General features: G+C 43.5%; 1 protein-coding gene across 1 annotated transcript in view; it reads left to right on the top strand.

The window, feature by feature from the left end:
* MAP4K5 (mitogen-activated protein kinase kinase kinase kinase 5) overlaps window positions 1-15,464 on the top strand; it is a 110,044-nt gene that overhangs the window by 64,879 nt on the left and 29,701 nt on the right. The window contains exons 10-15 of the mRNA XM_054970520.1: window positions 464-595; window positions 716-778; window positions 5,642-5,723; window positions 11,085-11,201; window positions 13,715-13,793; window positions 14,877-14,935. Of these exons, the coding sequence (XP_054826495.1) occupies window positions 464-595; window positions 716-778; window positions 5,642-5,723; window positions 11,085-11,201; window positions 13,715-13,793; window positions 14,877-14,935 (532 nt within the window). The remainder of the gene's footprint in view (window positions 1-463; window positions 596-715; window positions 779-5,641; window positions 5,724-11,084; window positions 11,202-13,714; window positions 13,794-14,876; window positions 14,936-15,464) is intronic.

Below are 15,464 nucleotides of genomic sequence, written 5' to 3' on the forward strand. Positions count from 1 at the left end.
CTTGATGCTGCTGGGACGAACAAACTTACCCGGTTGTGCAACGTGCGTGAGCAAACGGAGCAACTGAAAGAAACTTAATTGTCAAGTCTTTCCTCAAGGAACCTTGGGAATTATTCTGCAAGGAGGCTTTGTCCATCTGAATTCAGGCTGCCAGAGAATCTGTAATTGCCAAAGTTCCTGAGGGAACACAGTGGCAAGTCAGTCAATGTACAATGCATTTATTCTGGCCTGCGCATCTTGAGATCTACCAGGCTGAATGTGGCTCCCCCCTCCCAGGAGCTCGATAGACCACCTACTTTGGCTGCCTGCCTGGATCTACTCAGATGGGGTTTTATCTAGCAGTGTGGATCAAAAATTGGACATGCTGGGTTTAGTTTCATAGGCACTCAGAAAATACTTGGTGTGGGACAAGGGAGGGCCTAGCGACTGGTACCACCTGGTGACAACGTTGTCTCCTTTCCAGGATGGCCCCCGAAGTGGCAGCTGTAGAGAAGAATGGTGGCTACAACCAGCTCTGTGACATCTGGGCCGTGGGCATAACAGCCATTGAACTGGGGGAACTGCAGCCCCCCATGTTTGACCTTCATCCCATGAGGTGAGTGGGCAGATGGGATCCTCTCCCCCTCTTTTTTGGGCGGCAGAATAGAATTAGACACTGGAATTATGGGAAAGCCCCGAGCCTTATAAACTTTGGGGATGTTTCCTTCTATTTCAGGGCCCTCTTTCTAATGTCCAAAAGCAACTTTCAGCCTCCAAAACTAAAGGAGAAAACAAAATGGTAAGTCTGAAGAATTCCTTCTTTTCACAGTGTGCTTGAAGAGGGATTTGCTTTGCTCCATCCAAAAATTGTTTGTGTGTAAAAAATCAAATTAAATAAAATCCCATTTTTCACTCCTCCGATGATCTACTTCCAACCTGAGGACTGATTTCTGAGTATCGTTTTAGGCTGCTGAACTTTGTTACATGCTCTTTTTTTATACCCCCGGCTTGTTTATTATCGCTCCTTCTTGTGCTATTGTTTTTTATGCTTTGGCTTACCTTGTGAGCTGTCTGGAGCAGATCTCTGGATGGCGTAGAAATTTTCTAGATACATAGAAAAGCTGTGACTTGGTAAGAAAGGAATAGATACGATTCTTTCTGTTTAAAAAAATGAGATGGCAGCAGTTCCCAAACTCTGCGCCGGAAAAGGTCAGCGTCTCACATGAAAGGCTGAGTGTGGCTGGAAAATTAAACCACCAGGTTGGATGCATTTCCCACTCTGTGCTCCTTGGAGCAGATAGGCCCTTTCCTGCCCTGGTCGCCTGCCCACCCCTTTTCCTGCCCGTCGCTGCATAGCGGCGTCATCCTCAAGAAGACGCAGCTGATCAGAACGGTTCCATCACCATTGCCCAGAATTCACTGGGAAGTGAGGGAGCCACTGGGCGATCCCGCAGTTTGAAGGAAGATGCTTGCCTGTTGTCCTATAAGCAGGTCAAGAGTGGGTTTGTATGTTATGTTTCTAATCCAGAAATAAACAAAACACCAATGGTCAAAGCGAGCAGCTTTTTGGGAAAAGACAGTCTCGTGCTACAGTTCTGTCATGATGCCGGCACAGTTCTGTTTATTTTCTCATAATTCTTTTTAGATGGTATCACCAGATCTATCTAGACTGATTAATGTTCCTGTGGTTGGGAACCCGTCATCCTGTGACCTTGCTCCTCTGCCTTGCCTTTTGTTTACTTACCAGGGTGATGTCTTCTTAAGCATTAACATTTCAAACTGGATTGCTTCTTCATCGACCATTTGTGGCACTTCCCTCCGCCTCCCAACTTTTCAGCTCCTCTTTCTTCTTTCCCCAGTCAAGAAACACATAATGTATCCTGTGGAAACTTTGCCACAGTGTTTTGTAACAAATTGTTGTGTGTCTGTGAGAGCCAGTCATTACTGGCTGACTTGCTGTGATGTCATGGAACGGGAAGATTATGACGAATAGCACTGCTTCTTTGAGAAAAGCGAAGGATCAGTTTGGCTGGGCAGAATCTCCAAAGGCACTTATGGAGCACTAAGAAACTAAATAGGGAGGTTAAGAAAATCCAAAAGCAAAAAAACCCAAGGCAGTCTGTTGTGAAGAAGAGACCTGAGAGAAGGGCAGATGGAGAGCCACTGTTGTGTAGTGGTTAGAGCGTTGGGCTGGGTCCGGTGAGACCTGTGTTCAAATCCCCGCTCAGCCATACAGCTCACTGAGTGAACTTGGGTCAGTCAGCCTCACCTACCTCACAGGGGTTGCTGTGAGGATACATTGGAGGAAAAGAGAACTTTGTATGCACGCCTGAGCAATAGGAGTGTTGCAAAATGGCTGTGCTTTTGCTCACAGGAGGAATAGTGGATTAAAACTGACACGAATATTGAAGCAGTTTTCTGTGGGCAAGAAAGGGTAAGAGGGAGGGGAGAAGGTGGGCGAGGAGAGGAGGGTCCGGGAGAAAGCAGGTTTGAACCCAAAAGGAACAGAAAGGGAGTGAACAGGGACAAGCATGCAAGGGGAGAGTGGAAGGTGACTTCACAGCTAATGTTGGTCTGCCAGCCTCTCCCCTGAGTTCAAGTTTTCCCCGTCTGCAGCTCCTTTTATTCAGACTTCGTTTTTATAGGACCACTGAGCATCTCCTCTGTCCCAAATGCTCTTTCCATCCTACTCCACATGTCCTTTCAGGATAGGTTCGTCTGCCTCCGCTGAATCTCTTGTACAACTAGCAGGTGGAAGAACAGAGATTGTCCGGCTCTTCTGAAGGCACAGTTGCCTAGTTGTAAAAGACAGATCGGATGACGTGTGTGACTGTAAAAGGAAGAGGTTTTTAGGCCGGAGGCCATATCTTCCAAGCAAGCCTGAGCTTCGGCTGCTCTCGTTCTAGAAATGAACCACTGGCCCCGAAAGAAGGTGAAGCTCAAGGGCTGCTTCCCCTTTGGAGGTTCCTCAGTTCTGCATTTTCTTGTTTCTCCTAGCCTTGAGAGTGCCAGGATTTTTCTGTGGCACGGTGGGCTTGCTCCCTCTTTGTGTATGTATCTGTGTGTGTGTGTGTGTCTGTCTCTGTCTTTCTCTATTTCCAAAAGGCTGCCCTGTAGCAGTTCTGTTTTGATCTTGGAGTTAGCCACATTTTCCAGCGCCTGGAGGGTTGAAACCACATTCTTTTTCTACAGATGGTTTTGCTATTTGCATAATAGTTGCAGTGACCTTTTTTCTCTTTCCTTTTTTGGAAAAAGAAATGAGCCAATACTTTTGCAAAAAAAAAAAAAAAGGTTTAAAAATAAATTTTCACAGAAAATGCTTTGCTGGGGTCCAGGGATGAGAGAAGGAGGAACTGTCGTTCAGTGATAACTATTTGTCGTGCTTTACGTGCCAAAATTTCAGATTTAGTTCCCAGCATCTCTAACTCAGCAGAATGAGAAGAAGTAAGAAACCTTCATGTGGATTAGCATCTGGTTAAATGGAAGCAGTAGGTTGGAATAAAGAGTGAAGCAAGCAGAGGTCACACATGTTAGGACTGATTCAATGTTCCCTCTAAGCTTTGCAGTGTTGTGAGCTAAAAATCTACTTTGTGAGCCGAAACAACAACTTTCATTAAAGTTTTGAGCGCATCTCCTTTTAAAAAAAAAATTACAATCAAATTGTTTTGATTGCAAAACAATTTAACAATAAAAGCCATTAGGTGAAAGGGCCACAAAAATCAGAGTATGCTTCTGTATAAAAATGGATATGTCCATGCGGATTACAAAGGGGTAGTTGTATTAGTCTCTTGCTGCAAAATAAAGCAGACACGCAATGGCACCTTAAAGACTAGCACGTTTATTTCAAGATGAGCTTTTGTGAGTCAATGCTTACTTCTTCAGCCTCCTTCTGCACCAAGGCCAAGTTAAATGACGCCTTCACCATGGTGGCAGCTGAGGTGCTACCTCCTCTCCTCCGCTCTCTGGGGCTGAAGGGATCCTAGCGATTTCAGGCTGCATGGGTCAATCACTCAGCTCTGCTCTGTTCCCCAGCTAGAGAGCCAGCAGTGGCTGGAGGCGCTCTCTGGCACCACCCTGGGGGCCAAACCAGCCACAGCCAGAAGTGGGATGAGGCTCCATCCCTGCTCCACCCCTATAGGGCCCACCTGCAGATGCTGGCGGAGTGGTAGGGCGGGGCCGCCTGAGGGTTAGTATCTGTGAGCTACAGCTGAGAAGCTGTGAGCAGAGGAGTCAGAATCTGTGAGCGATTGCTCACGTGCTCACATTAGCGGGAACACTGCGGATGATACCTAATTTGTTCCTAAATGACCTGATATCAAGGATTAGCAATGATGAGCCCAAGTCTGCAGTAGAGATGTAAAATTTCTGGAAATATTGAAGACATGGGGAAAAGTCTATTTTTTTCAGTTTAAAAATTTTAAGAGGGGAGGGATTGAATATAAGCAATACTTTCTTATCAAATCTAGGCTGATTTTACTGATTGAACAACTTAAAATGCATCATTTATAACTTAGCAAATTGTACTATTATTTCTGCAATTAAAAAAGTGTCAGTGTCTGGTTTTCTATACAAATAACTGGAAATATACTCAGTACTTGATCAAAAACTTCATAACATTAAAAACACTACATAGATATTATCAACTGTGGATTGTCTTTTGTAGATGTTTTCACATTACACATTTTAAGTCTTAAAAAGCTTTTCACTTTTAAAAAAAAATCCCAATTTTCCCCATGGAATAATGAAAAAAGCCCTCAGACTTTTTCATGTCGTACCTTTTGAATAAGAAAACCTTTGTCTTAAAGGGCACTTCATTCATTCTGAAAGAGAAAATATTTCATATTTTTCAAGACTGCCCCAGACGTCTCCATTTTTTCATCAGAAAAATTAAAAATAAAGGGGGGGGGAATCCAACCCTAATTTTTCTGGTTTTTTTCCACCTGGGTCTTCACAACTCTGCTCTGCAGGAAAGACTGACAAGTGCAGTCCTATGCAGAGTTACTCCCGTCTAAGCTCACTGATTTTAATGGGCCTAGATTGGAGTAACTCTGCTTAGGATTGCACTTTGAGTTAATGATTTAAGATACCCTCCATCAAGATTTGTTTTCAGGCCAGTCAGTCTCAATTCAGACCCCATCATCATTTAAAATTGGAACCTTTCCCACTTTTCTGGACAATTTCATAATAATAATGTTCTTTCCTACTTCGCCATATAATAAAAGACCAATTTGTTTCACGTGCTGTGTTCCCCCAGTGACTTACCTGTGGAACATTTTAAATTGATACTTAGGATATCAGTGAGCACTTTTGATAGTCATTTACTATTTTCTAGCTATCAACATTATTGCGGAGTCATCTAAATTTCCAATAACAGAATATTCACTGGACTGACAGGAAACCATTATATTTATTTTTTATATGTGAAATATGTTATAATATTCTTTGTTTTTATCAATCTATTTATGTTTTTTAACTGTATAAATTGATGTGTTTTAATATGTTGTGATCCGCCCTGAGCCCTTCGTGGGGAGAACGGAATAGAAATGCAAATCCAAAGAAAATAAGTAAATAAATATTAATTATTTTATATAATCCAGAGACAGACTATATTTTAAGCTGTGTGCAGCCCCATTAAATGTTGCATTTTTCATTTTCTTTAAAGGTCATCAACATTCCATAATTTTGTCAAAGTAGCACTTACAAAAAATCCAAAGAAGAGGCCCACAGCAGAGAGACTTCTTACTGTAAGTGGGATGTGTGTGCATGTCATTTTTTTCTGTAGAACATTAAAGTTAAAAACTCCTCATTGTTCAGACATTTTCATGCTCCCAGAGGTACTTTGTGTGTGTTATGTGCCATCAAGTCACCTCCGACCAATGGCGGCCCTATGAAACAGAGACCTCCAAAACGTCTTGTCATTAACAGGCTTGCTCCGGTCCTGCAAACTGGAAGACATAGCTTCTTTTATTGAGTTAAGCCGTCTCGTTTTAGGTTTTCCTCTTTTCCTACTGCCTTCCACTTTTCCTAGCATTACTGACTTTTCCAGAGAATCGTGTCTTCTCATGATGTGACCAAAGTACGAGAGCCACACTGCATACGTTTATATCACACAATGAATGTTAAAGACTTTCAGGCACAAAACTGCTGCTTACTTATACAGGAAATAGCTCTGTGCTAAGACTAAACAAAGATGGTTGAATGGATATCTGTTTTTAACTGGGAATCATGGAAGTTAATGGCATCCAAACTGAATTCTAGTACAGAAATTAAACATTGGGTCTTGGTTTGTTTCTCTCGTTCAAAAACACATCTGCATCCAGCCCCCCCTCCAAAAGCTGGAAGCTTCTTTGGCATGTCACAGAAAATGTCTGTCTATCCAGTATTGTTCCCCTAGTTTAATGTATTACTTTATTATTCCAACTTGGGAGTTGCATTTTCTGTCAAAAAGAGGGTTTGGGAAGTCCCGGGTTCAGATCTCTGCTTACCATGAAACTTGCTGGTGATCTTGTGCAAGTCATCTCTCTTATCCTAACTTACCTCACAGGGTTGTTGTGAAAGTAAAATGAAGGTGGGAAGAGTTATAGACACTGCCCCGAGTAATTTGGAGGGCAGGCTAAAAATAAAAATGGTATCCAAAGTGATGGAGGAACAACATGAATCCTGAAACATCATAAAACGGTACAGCAACATAAACAGTTAGGACACTGAACAGCAATCAAGAAATCAACGCCCATCAAATCCAATGTTCTTCTTGGTTGTTGTCAAACAAGAATCCTGTTTATTTTTCCTTCCAAAATTTACATGGAAAATTGAATCAGTGTTTTCCCATTGTAAATTAATACTTCCTTGCAGTCTTGAATATCCTCCATAGCTGCTTCGCGTAACATTGGCATGCAACAGAGTGATATATCTTTATTGAGGTATTGCTCAATATGGGAAGCTGCTACTTCTGTAACTGGTGTTTGTGTTTCATCTTTTGTGTGTTGGGGTGCAGCCCACAGAGAACTTGGCTGCAATTTTAAGCATGCTTACTTGGATGTAAATTCTGTTATTTAGTGGGGGCTCACTGCAAGAAATGTGTCCTTAGGACAGCAGCTTGTACCTATGTATTTCTTTCGACAATTTTCATCCCTCTTTTCTGTTTCAAAACAGTCAAGGTGAGTGACGGTAAAATCATAAACTGGATTAGAATTAGGATTTCACTTTTACATCTTAAAAGGAAAACAAATTTAACAGCGCAATCCAAAGAACACTTTCCTGGGAGTAAGCTCCACTGAATAGACCTGTGTAGACTTGTGAGTAAGCCTGCTTTGGATTGCCTTGTTCGTGCAAAACGGCAACACAAAAATATTAATAGCAGTCAAAGTTTAATAATAAATATCAGATATTTAAAATAATAAATATCCCCCCCAAAAACCCCAAACCCCAAGAGGTATTAAATTAAAAAGGCAGCGGTGTAATAAAACAAGTGAAAAACCCTCAGCAGCAATTAAATTGGTGACACTCCCTGTATCGAAGCCTTCTGAAAGAAACGGGATTTTCAGCTGTCGCTGTGTAACAGGCTCTCTTGCCTGTGTCTGAACTAAGCTTCCACTACTCCAAAGGAAAGATTTTTTCTTTTGGATAGTGTTCAGCAATTAGTTCAAGACCCATCAAGCAAAATTGTTCTTTGAATTGTTTGCTTATCAGTACATTTATTTGTAAAAAGGTTTTTCATTGCTTTGCCGCTTCTAATCAAAGTACACAGATGCCTGTTAGAATTTATTTCTTTTATTGAAAATACACTCTATTTTTTTAATGAAGCAAGTAGTTAAAAATATATGATTATTAATATAAATCCTACGAAAATAGAATGCAGAAAGGCAATCAGAATTAAATTTGCTAACATTTCCTAACTAACTCTTAAGTTTAAAATAATCAGAGTTCTTATGAAATGCATTAAGATTTTCATAGCCTACATTGCAAAGATATGAATCTCACCTAATCTTCTCTTCCAATCAGAACTCTAACTCATCACCTAGATTTGCATGTTTTATAGGTTATTATCATATGCAAATATCCAAGATCTTTTCACATAATAGCATAAGCAAACTATGATTGGTTTAATGCTTCGTTGAATATTCATAATTTCTATTGTATAACCTGTCTAATTAGCCAAAAATGGCGTTATAGCTAACTTGCAAAACGAATTCATAAATCCATGAGAAATGACAGGAAGAGTTAAGATACTAGATCACTATTGGTCCAGTCTCTGATAAAGAGACATTAATCTAGATGGAGTCCACTATTTTTAGTTAGCTGTCAAAAGATTAAAGCGCACCTGTTTTAGTTACCTAACACTTTAAAAAAATGCACAGACAGTTCATGAAAAGTTTAAGTTCACCTAGAATACAAGCCGTTAGTATGTATTAGCTTAATATTGATTAGTATAATGTGCTTTAATCTATATTATTACAACAGCTGCCAGGCAGAAAGAACATCTTTTGGTGGCGTGTTCCGTAATTTGTGGAGAAAGCCCTGACCTCAGATGATGCCGGGTCAGCAAATCAAGCCCCACCCATCCATGGTGAATGATCTGATTCGCACCCAAGCCAGGGATCCAAACAGAACTCTGCTCCGGGAGAGCGAGCCTCATTAGCTGAACACAGCTGCAAAATCACCCCCCCCCCCCGTCTGTCCCATAGGAACTCTCTAAACAAGACTTCGTCTCTTTACAGCACGATGAAACATTATAGGTCAGGCACCAGATCTTTTACCAGCAGAATAAGCATGGAACTTTTCCTTGAGTTAATGATTTTATTTCAAATAAAGTGTAACTTTTTTTTAAGGGAAGAATGTGATAAAGATTAACAGGTTCAACAGAAAAGATAGATGCGATAAAAATCAGGTCTCTGTACATTTCACAAACTTAGCTAAATCCATAATCACTACAGCTGTCTAAGAGTCTCTCTGCATGAGATGCCTCTGTGCGTGTTCGTCAAGTATCAGGAGACGCAGTGTTAGCCGGGAAGTGTAATTTAAAAACAGCAGGCGGGGATCACTCCTTGGAGAGTTTGTTAATTTCATCTTTGCCTGGCCAAAGGCTTTGTCAATTTCACCTCTGCACTCTAAAACTGTGTGGGCTTGTAACCAGAGGGCAGCAAGGAATGGAAATGGGCTGGAACTGCCTTCCTGAGCCGGGCTTGGACCTGGAGAGATTATAATAGGCTGAAATTTTCCTTCTGGCATTTCACAGCCCCTTTACACAGCTCCAGTGTATAGCAAAGCCTTTGCCATGCCACCAGCTGTCTCTTTAAACTACCCTTCCCATCGCATCTCCCAACATGTGTTCTTCTTCACATGTCAGATGTCTTGTGTAGAGAGACTCTAATATTAAGGCAGATCAGGTTGTAAGCTGATTGTCAGAATCTTGGTTAAAATGGGAAGCTCTGCACATAGGATATTTGTCACCCAGTATACAGTCTTCTTTGACTTGGAAGCTACCAGCAGAAAGCCCATTTAGACACTTACATGATGCTTTTTTAAAGAAAAGGTGGCAATGAGGAACAGAAATAAAACATGGTTGCCCTCCAAATCAAACAGTCGGTCCCTAAAGGGATTATGCAAATGAATAACAGGTAGACTAGAATACATCTTGATAACTCATGAAATTCTCAAAGCAAGGCTATAGATGGTTGTTGTGGGTTCTCCGGGCTGTATTGCCGTGGTCTTGGCATTGTAGTTCCTGACGTTTCGCCAGCAGCTGTGGCTGGCATCTTCAGAGGTGTAGCAGAGGTGCTACACCTCTGAAGATGCCAGCCACAGCTGCTGGCGAAACGTCAGGAACTACAATGCCAAGACCACGGCAATACAGCCCAGAAAACCCACAACAACCATCGTTCTCCGGCCGTGAAAGCCTTCGACAATACATCAAGGCTATAGAGCTTACAATTGCACTTGTTCACAGCTAAAGATCAATAAATGCTATTTCTTCAGCTGTACTTATGAACTGTCAGTTGAGAGGCAGTCCTGTACTTTTCCTGGCCAGCTGTAGAAGAATGGCTGTGAAGCTACATAAGAACACATAAATGAACGTGCTTGCATATGATAAAAAGCATGAATACGTGGACTCACCAATCTGAGGAGGTTCTTGTGGGCGGGGACTGTCCTTTGTTATGTCGGTCCCTAACCACTGAGGCTTTTAACGTACCTCATTAATTCATTCATTCATTCATTCACATTCTGCCTTTTTCACTGAGACTCAAGGCGGATTACATAGTATGAGATTAGTACAATCAGTAGCAAGGACAAGGGCAGGCGTTTCTATACAGTGTCAAGAACATTTCTATAAACAGTGTCGGCTGAATGAATACAAGTTTACAAAGACATAGCATTAGCAAGGATCCAGTACCGAGTTGAAGAAACGCTGAAACAGAACATAATCAATTCGAGGACTGACATTAAACAACATGAAGCACAGGTAGTACATATTTAAAGTGACAGATAGTATGCAAGGCAACATAATGGTGAAGTCTATGGTTCCTAACTCATTAGCAAAACATCTGGGAACCCTTTCCTACAATACCCCGCCCTCCTAGCTGAGAAAAAGGCCTTTTTGAATAATTCGGTTTTGCATCGTTTGCGGAAAGCCAGGAGCATGGGGGCTCTCCTGACCTCCTCAGGTAGGCCGTTCCATAGGGTAGGGGCCACCACAGAGAAAGCCCGTGTACAGGCTACTGTTGAGTTCACCCATGGTCACACAGTGGGGGGAGACTAGTATCAGCTGAGCCCCTGATGGTTATATCTAGGACACTCCAATCCTGTTCAGCTTGATTGTTGTGGATTGTGGATTTTTGTGGCCCTTGGAAGACATAGCCACCTGGAAGCAAAGCATGCAATTTACTGTAATCTTGAGGAGAACCAGGGCCTGCTGGTGGTTCCCGGGCCATGGTTTTAAGAGCCTCTGTGTGGAACTGAAGCGACTGTTTGTGTGAGGCATGGACCGCTGCTGTCTCCTAACTGCAGTCGATTCTTATGCAACAATAAGCCGTCTGTCTCAGTGCCTCCTTCCGGGTGCAGTCAGCGTCCTAAGCCAGTTCTCTTCTTTGTGATATATTTTTTTCCAGCATAGCTTTGTCGGTCAGCCTGGTCTGACTCGAACTCTGGCCACTGAACTGTTAGACAAAGTGAACAATCCTGACAGTCACCCCCACTACAGCGAGGCTGACGATGACGACTTCGAGGTGAGCTCCTCCCTTGTCTTGGGCTTAGAGGTCTTGCTGAAGCACCATTTCGACTTAGATAGATAGGGAAGATTTATTTGTATAGAATAGCATTTAGGCATGTGAGCGCTCCCCCTCCCTGCAAGCTAAAATGGTACAGTCAAGGCTGGGTGGGGATCATGGGGGTGTGGCATCGCATGACAGTGATGTCACTTCCGAGGGGAACTGGAAGTGATGTCATGTTGCTGTAGGAATCACTGGAAGCTCTAGGCAAAAAACCCAGCGTTTCCAGTGATTCCTAACGCTGTGTGCTGGTCACTTCTGGATTTCCCCCTGAAGAGTTGTCAGACCAGGTGCAACACTGACAATTTGATTTTATTTTTCTCCTGTGGCTGCTTGGAGCAGTGGCAGGCAACAAAGGTTGCTGCTGGGAGACCTCCTGCCATAGCGGGAGGCCTAGCAACTCCATGGAAGAGCCACGGGAAGAAAGGGTTAAATGCACTCTCTCTCCCCGCAACCCTTTCCTACATTTAATTTTTTAAAAAAACCACAAAAGATCATAATCGCAAATTCCATCTCTTGTGAAATGTGGGCCCGAAATGCCCAGAAATGTAAAGTTGAAATCAGGTGTCTCACTTTGTTTTCATATCTAGGCTTTAGGCCTCAAGATAGGCCAAGCTTCTACCTCAACTTCTTTAGTTCTGCAGGCATTGAACAAACTAATATTTTCATGTGGCAAAATCATGGTGGTTGGAGGGGGATACTTTTTAGTGCGTGTGTGTGTGGGGGGATATATTCAGGGTATCGCGTGTTGGGGGGTATATTCAGCATTGGGGCTGAGAAAGCAGTGAAGTTCACAACCCCATTGAGATGGTTCCTTAAAACCCGCACCTTGCTTAGAGGTAGCAGCGTTCCAGGGGGAATGTCCTGGGGGGGGCATTTTTAATTTTGCCCCCTGCCTTCAAGCAAGCTAATAAGGGGAGAGAGCTGTGCTCTCCTCTCAAAGTAAACTATTCAGAGCAGAGAACAAAGCAAACAGAGAGATACAAGGGCTGTGGACATTATTGTAAGAGATATTATAACCTCGCCTCCCCCCCCCCCCATTCCCTTTAAAGATTGTCAAAGTCTTCCTGCACTGGCTAATGCTATGGTGTGGAAACATTCATACCGTAGCGATGTAAACCATCTTAAGAGTTCTCATTATAGTGCCAATGTGGGAGGGATGACTTCTGCCACCAGGAATGGCCTTTAAGCCTCTGCATGGTTAGGAATTCCCTAATGCAGAGGAAATGATAGTCTGGGCTTCCCTGGCCAATTGCATGTTTCCAGCAACCCACCATTACAGCAGACTCCGGGAAAAAGTGATTTTGCTCCAACACATGAGTTACGTGTTTATTACTGGGGGCGGAAATGTTCTTTAAAAAACCCTTCATCCTACTAGTTGTTCTAGGGATATCCATCCTACTAATTGTTCTAGGTATATTTCACCATGGGATTCTTTTAAAATGGCCCCCTCATGCACTCACCTCCCTTAGGAATGAAAGCAAAAGAATTAGGGCTAGGAATGGAACCTGAGAAATAATAGCCGTTCATTCTCAGTAGAACTTGGTATGATGATTATCAATATCAACACCCTGACCTGGGTAGCCCAGGTGAGCCTGATCTCGTCAGATCTCAGAAGCTAAGCAGGGTCGGCCTTGGTTAGTAACTGGACCTCCAGCAAAGACCAGGGTTGCAGAGACAGAGTCTCTTGCCGTGAAAACCCCGCCAGGGGTCGCCATCAGTCAGCTATGACTTGAGGGTTCTCCACCACCAGTGAATATCAACACACATGATAACTGTATTCACCACCCAGGTCCCTGCCCCAAGAGGTTTGCCATCTAAAATTTAGCAATGGGAAGGGGAAGAGGTGAGGGATAAACGTGAGCCCAGGCAGTTGCATAGACGGGGATTGGACTTTGGCTTGTCTTACTAGCCCTGTTTGCATGTCACAGTGACACATGTACATGGACTCACATTCTAGCTGTATCTGAAGAAGTGAGTTGTGTCTCATGAAAGCTCATACCCTACAATAAATTTTCTTAGTTTTATAGCTGCTACTGGTCTCTCGCTCTTCTCTACTCCGCGCACATTTGTTGTAAGAAAGAGCCAATGCGTGCTTACTTTACAAATGAAATTAGGAGCCAGTACCTGGATAAATGTGTGGTTATCACATGATCAGTTGTACACATGAAAAATGGAGTGTACGCTGTACACGGTTTGTGCATGCATTCACTGTGTCTTGTAAACGGGGCTCCTGTGTCGTGGTTTCATGGGGACATCACTTTAAAGGACATCACTTTGCGATACTTCTGTGTGAAAAACAAACAGAAATGATTACATTAACAGAAAAGCAGGGCGAGGAGGAGGCCCACTCACTTCATGCAGTCTCAGTTTGCAGCAGGTGAAGAAGACTGGGGGCAGTCAGGTCTTGTCTTTCTCTTGCCTGAGTGAGGCTTCCTGGCGTCTGACTTGTTCCTTTCTGGCCCTGACAGCCTCACCCAGTTATTCGGCCAACCATCCGCTCCACCAACCGCAACGTCAGAGCAGAAAGGACGGCATCCGAAATAAACTGTGAGTCCGTTGTGTATTTTTTAAGGAACGTTCTCCCACCTGATTAAACTGCAAAGAGAGTTCAGTATCTTTTCCAGAAAGGTTGTTCCAGGTGGGTAGCCATGTTGGTCTACAGTACAACAGTCAAGATTCAAGACCAGTAGCACTAAAGACCAACAAGACTTCCAGGGTGTAAGCTTTTGAGAGTCGAAGCTCCCTCCTTCTCACTTGTAACTGACTTGGGAAAGCTTAGACCTGGAAATCGCGTTGGTCTTTAAGGTGCCGCTGGATCTGAATCTTGCTTTTCAGAAAGGTTCAGTAGAAGGTGCTCGCTTTCCTCATTGACCTGAGAGAAACCTCGCAGACCGGCTCCTCCCCACGGCTGCTATGTGTGGTGCCCTGAAATGTGCTGATGAGGAGGCGTGAGATCTGCCTCTCCATGCGTGCTGGACTCGAGCATTTCTTCTGCCCTCCAGAAGGCGCCGTGCTTTGTCTGATGCTCGCAGAGCCTCAGACGAGGCCAGTGAAAGCAGCGTCTGGTTCACGAGATACTTGGTTCAGTTTACGAGAACAAACCTACACGGCTTCTTAAAGCAGGAGAGCCTCATTCTGTGTTCTGGCCAAGCGCCCACAAAAATCTAAATAGTTGCAGTAACTCCAGAGGAAGCTGGTCTTTTGCGGTTTTGGAGAACATACTGTTAAAAACCCTCTTCATGTTGCTTCACCCGCTTCGGAGATGCAGCTTGCTGTGTTCTTGGTGAAGAGCCAGTTCTTTATCTGATTCAAAGCAAAAAAAACACCCTTTACCAGCTGCTCTCTGTTTCTAATGTGGATGATCCCCCAGATGTATTATGAAGCAAGAGACCCTTGGAAATTGCAGCCCCTAAATTGGTGGTCCCTCAGGGGACAGCAGGCCGCAACATATCAGCGGGCCTAGTTCCGGAATGGTGTGAAAACAAAGTCTTGTTTTGGCTGATACACGTGGAGCTTTTCGTGGGATCCTCCATGCTGCTTTTATTAGTCCTGTCAGTGGTTGGTGCTGGGAGAGGGAGGAGATCTCTCCCAGGGAAATTCATTTCAAGTTTGTAAATGTCTGTTTTACAGTTGACAAGTTGCAATTTGAACCACCTTTAAGAAAAGAGACGGAAGCGAGGGACGAAATGGTATGGCTCCAACTTTCCCCCCAGTTTGATTAAAATTGTGGTTTTAATTGAATTGTAATAATGATAATAATAATAACAATAACAACAAGAGTGTACTTGTATACCACCCTTCTGGACAGATTAGTGCCCAGTCGTAGCGTTGGACATACTCACTGTTGTTATACAGCTGGGGAGCTGGGCTGAGAAGAGTGGCTCGCCCAAGGCCACCTGCTGAACTCATGGCAGTGGTGGGAGTCGAACCAGCAGAGTGCTGATTCGCAACCTAGCCACTTAACCACTGTGCTACAACAGCTGAAGAGGTTGATAGGCTTCCCATTGCTTCTAAGCCTGTGAGATCTGGTCCCACCTGGCTTGGGGATTGTTTCAAGGCTCGGTTAACCCTCATCTCCTATAACTGCAGTTCTCTAGTGTGAGGTGATGCCCCTGACATCATCAACACCCTAGACTGTGCCAGGCCTTGCCTTGCATGACCCAAATCAGAACCTGCCAGAATTTGGATCGGAGACATGCTCGTCTAGAAAATGCTTGG

Source organism: Eublepharis macularius, chromosome 2 (genome assembly GCF_028583425.1).
Source record: "Eublepharis macularius isolate TG4126 chromosome 2, MPM_Emac_v1.0, whole genome shotgun sequence".
Lineage (NCBI taxonomy): Eukaryota > Metazoa > Chordata > Lepidosauria > Squamata > Eublepharidae > Eublepharis > Eublepharis macularius.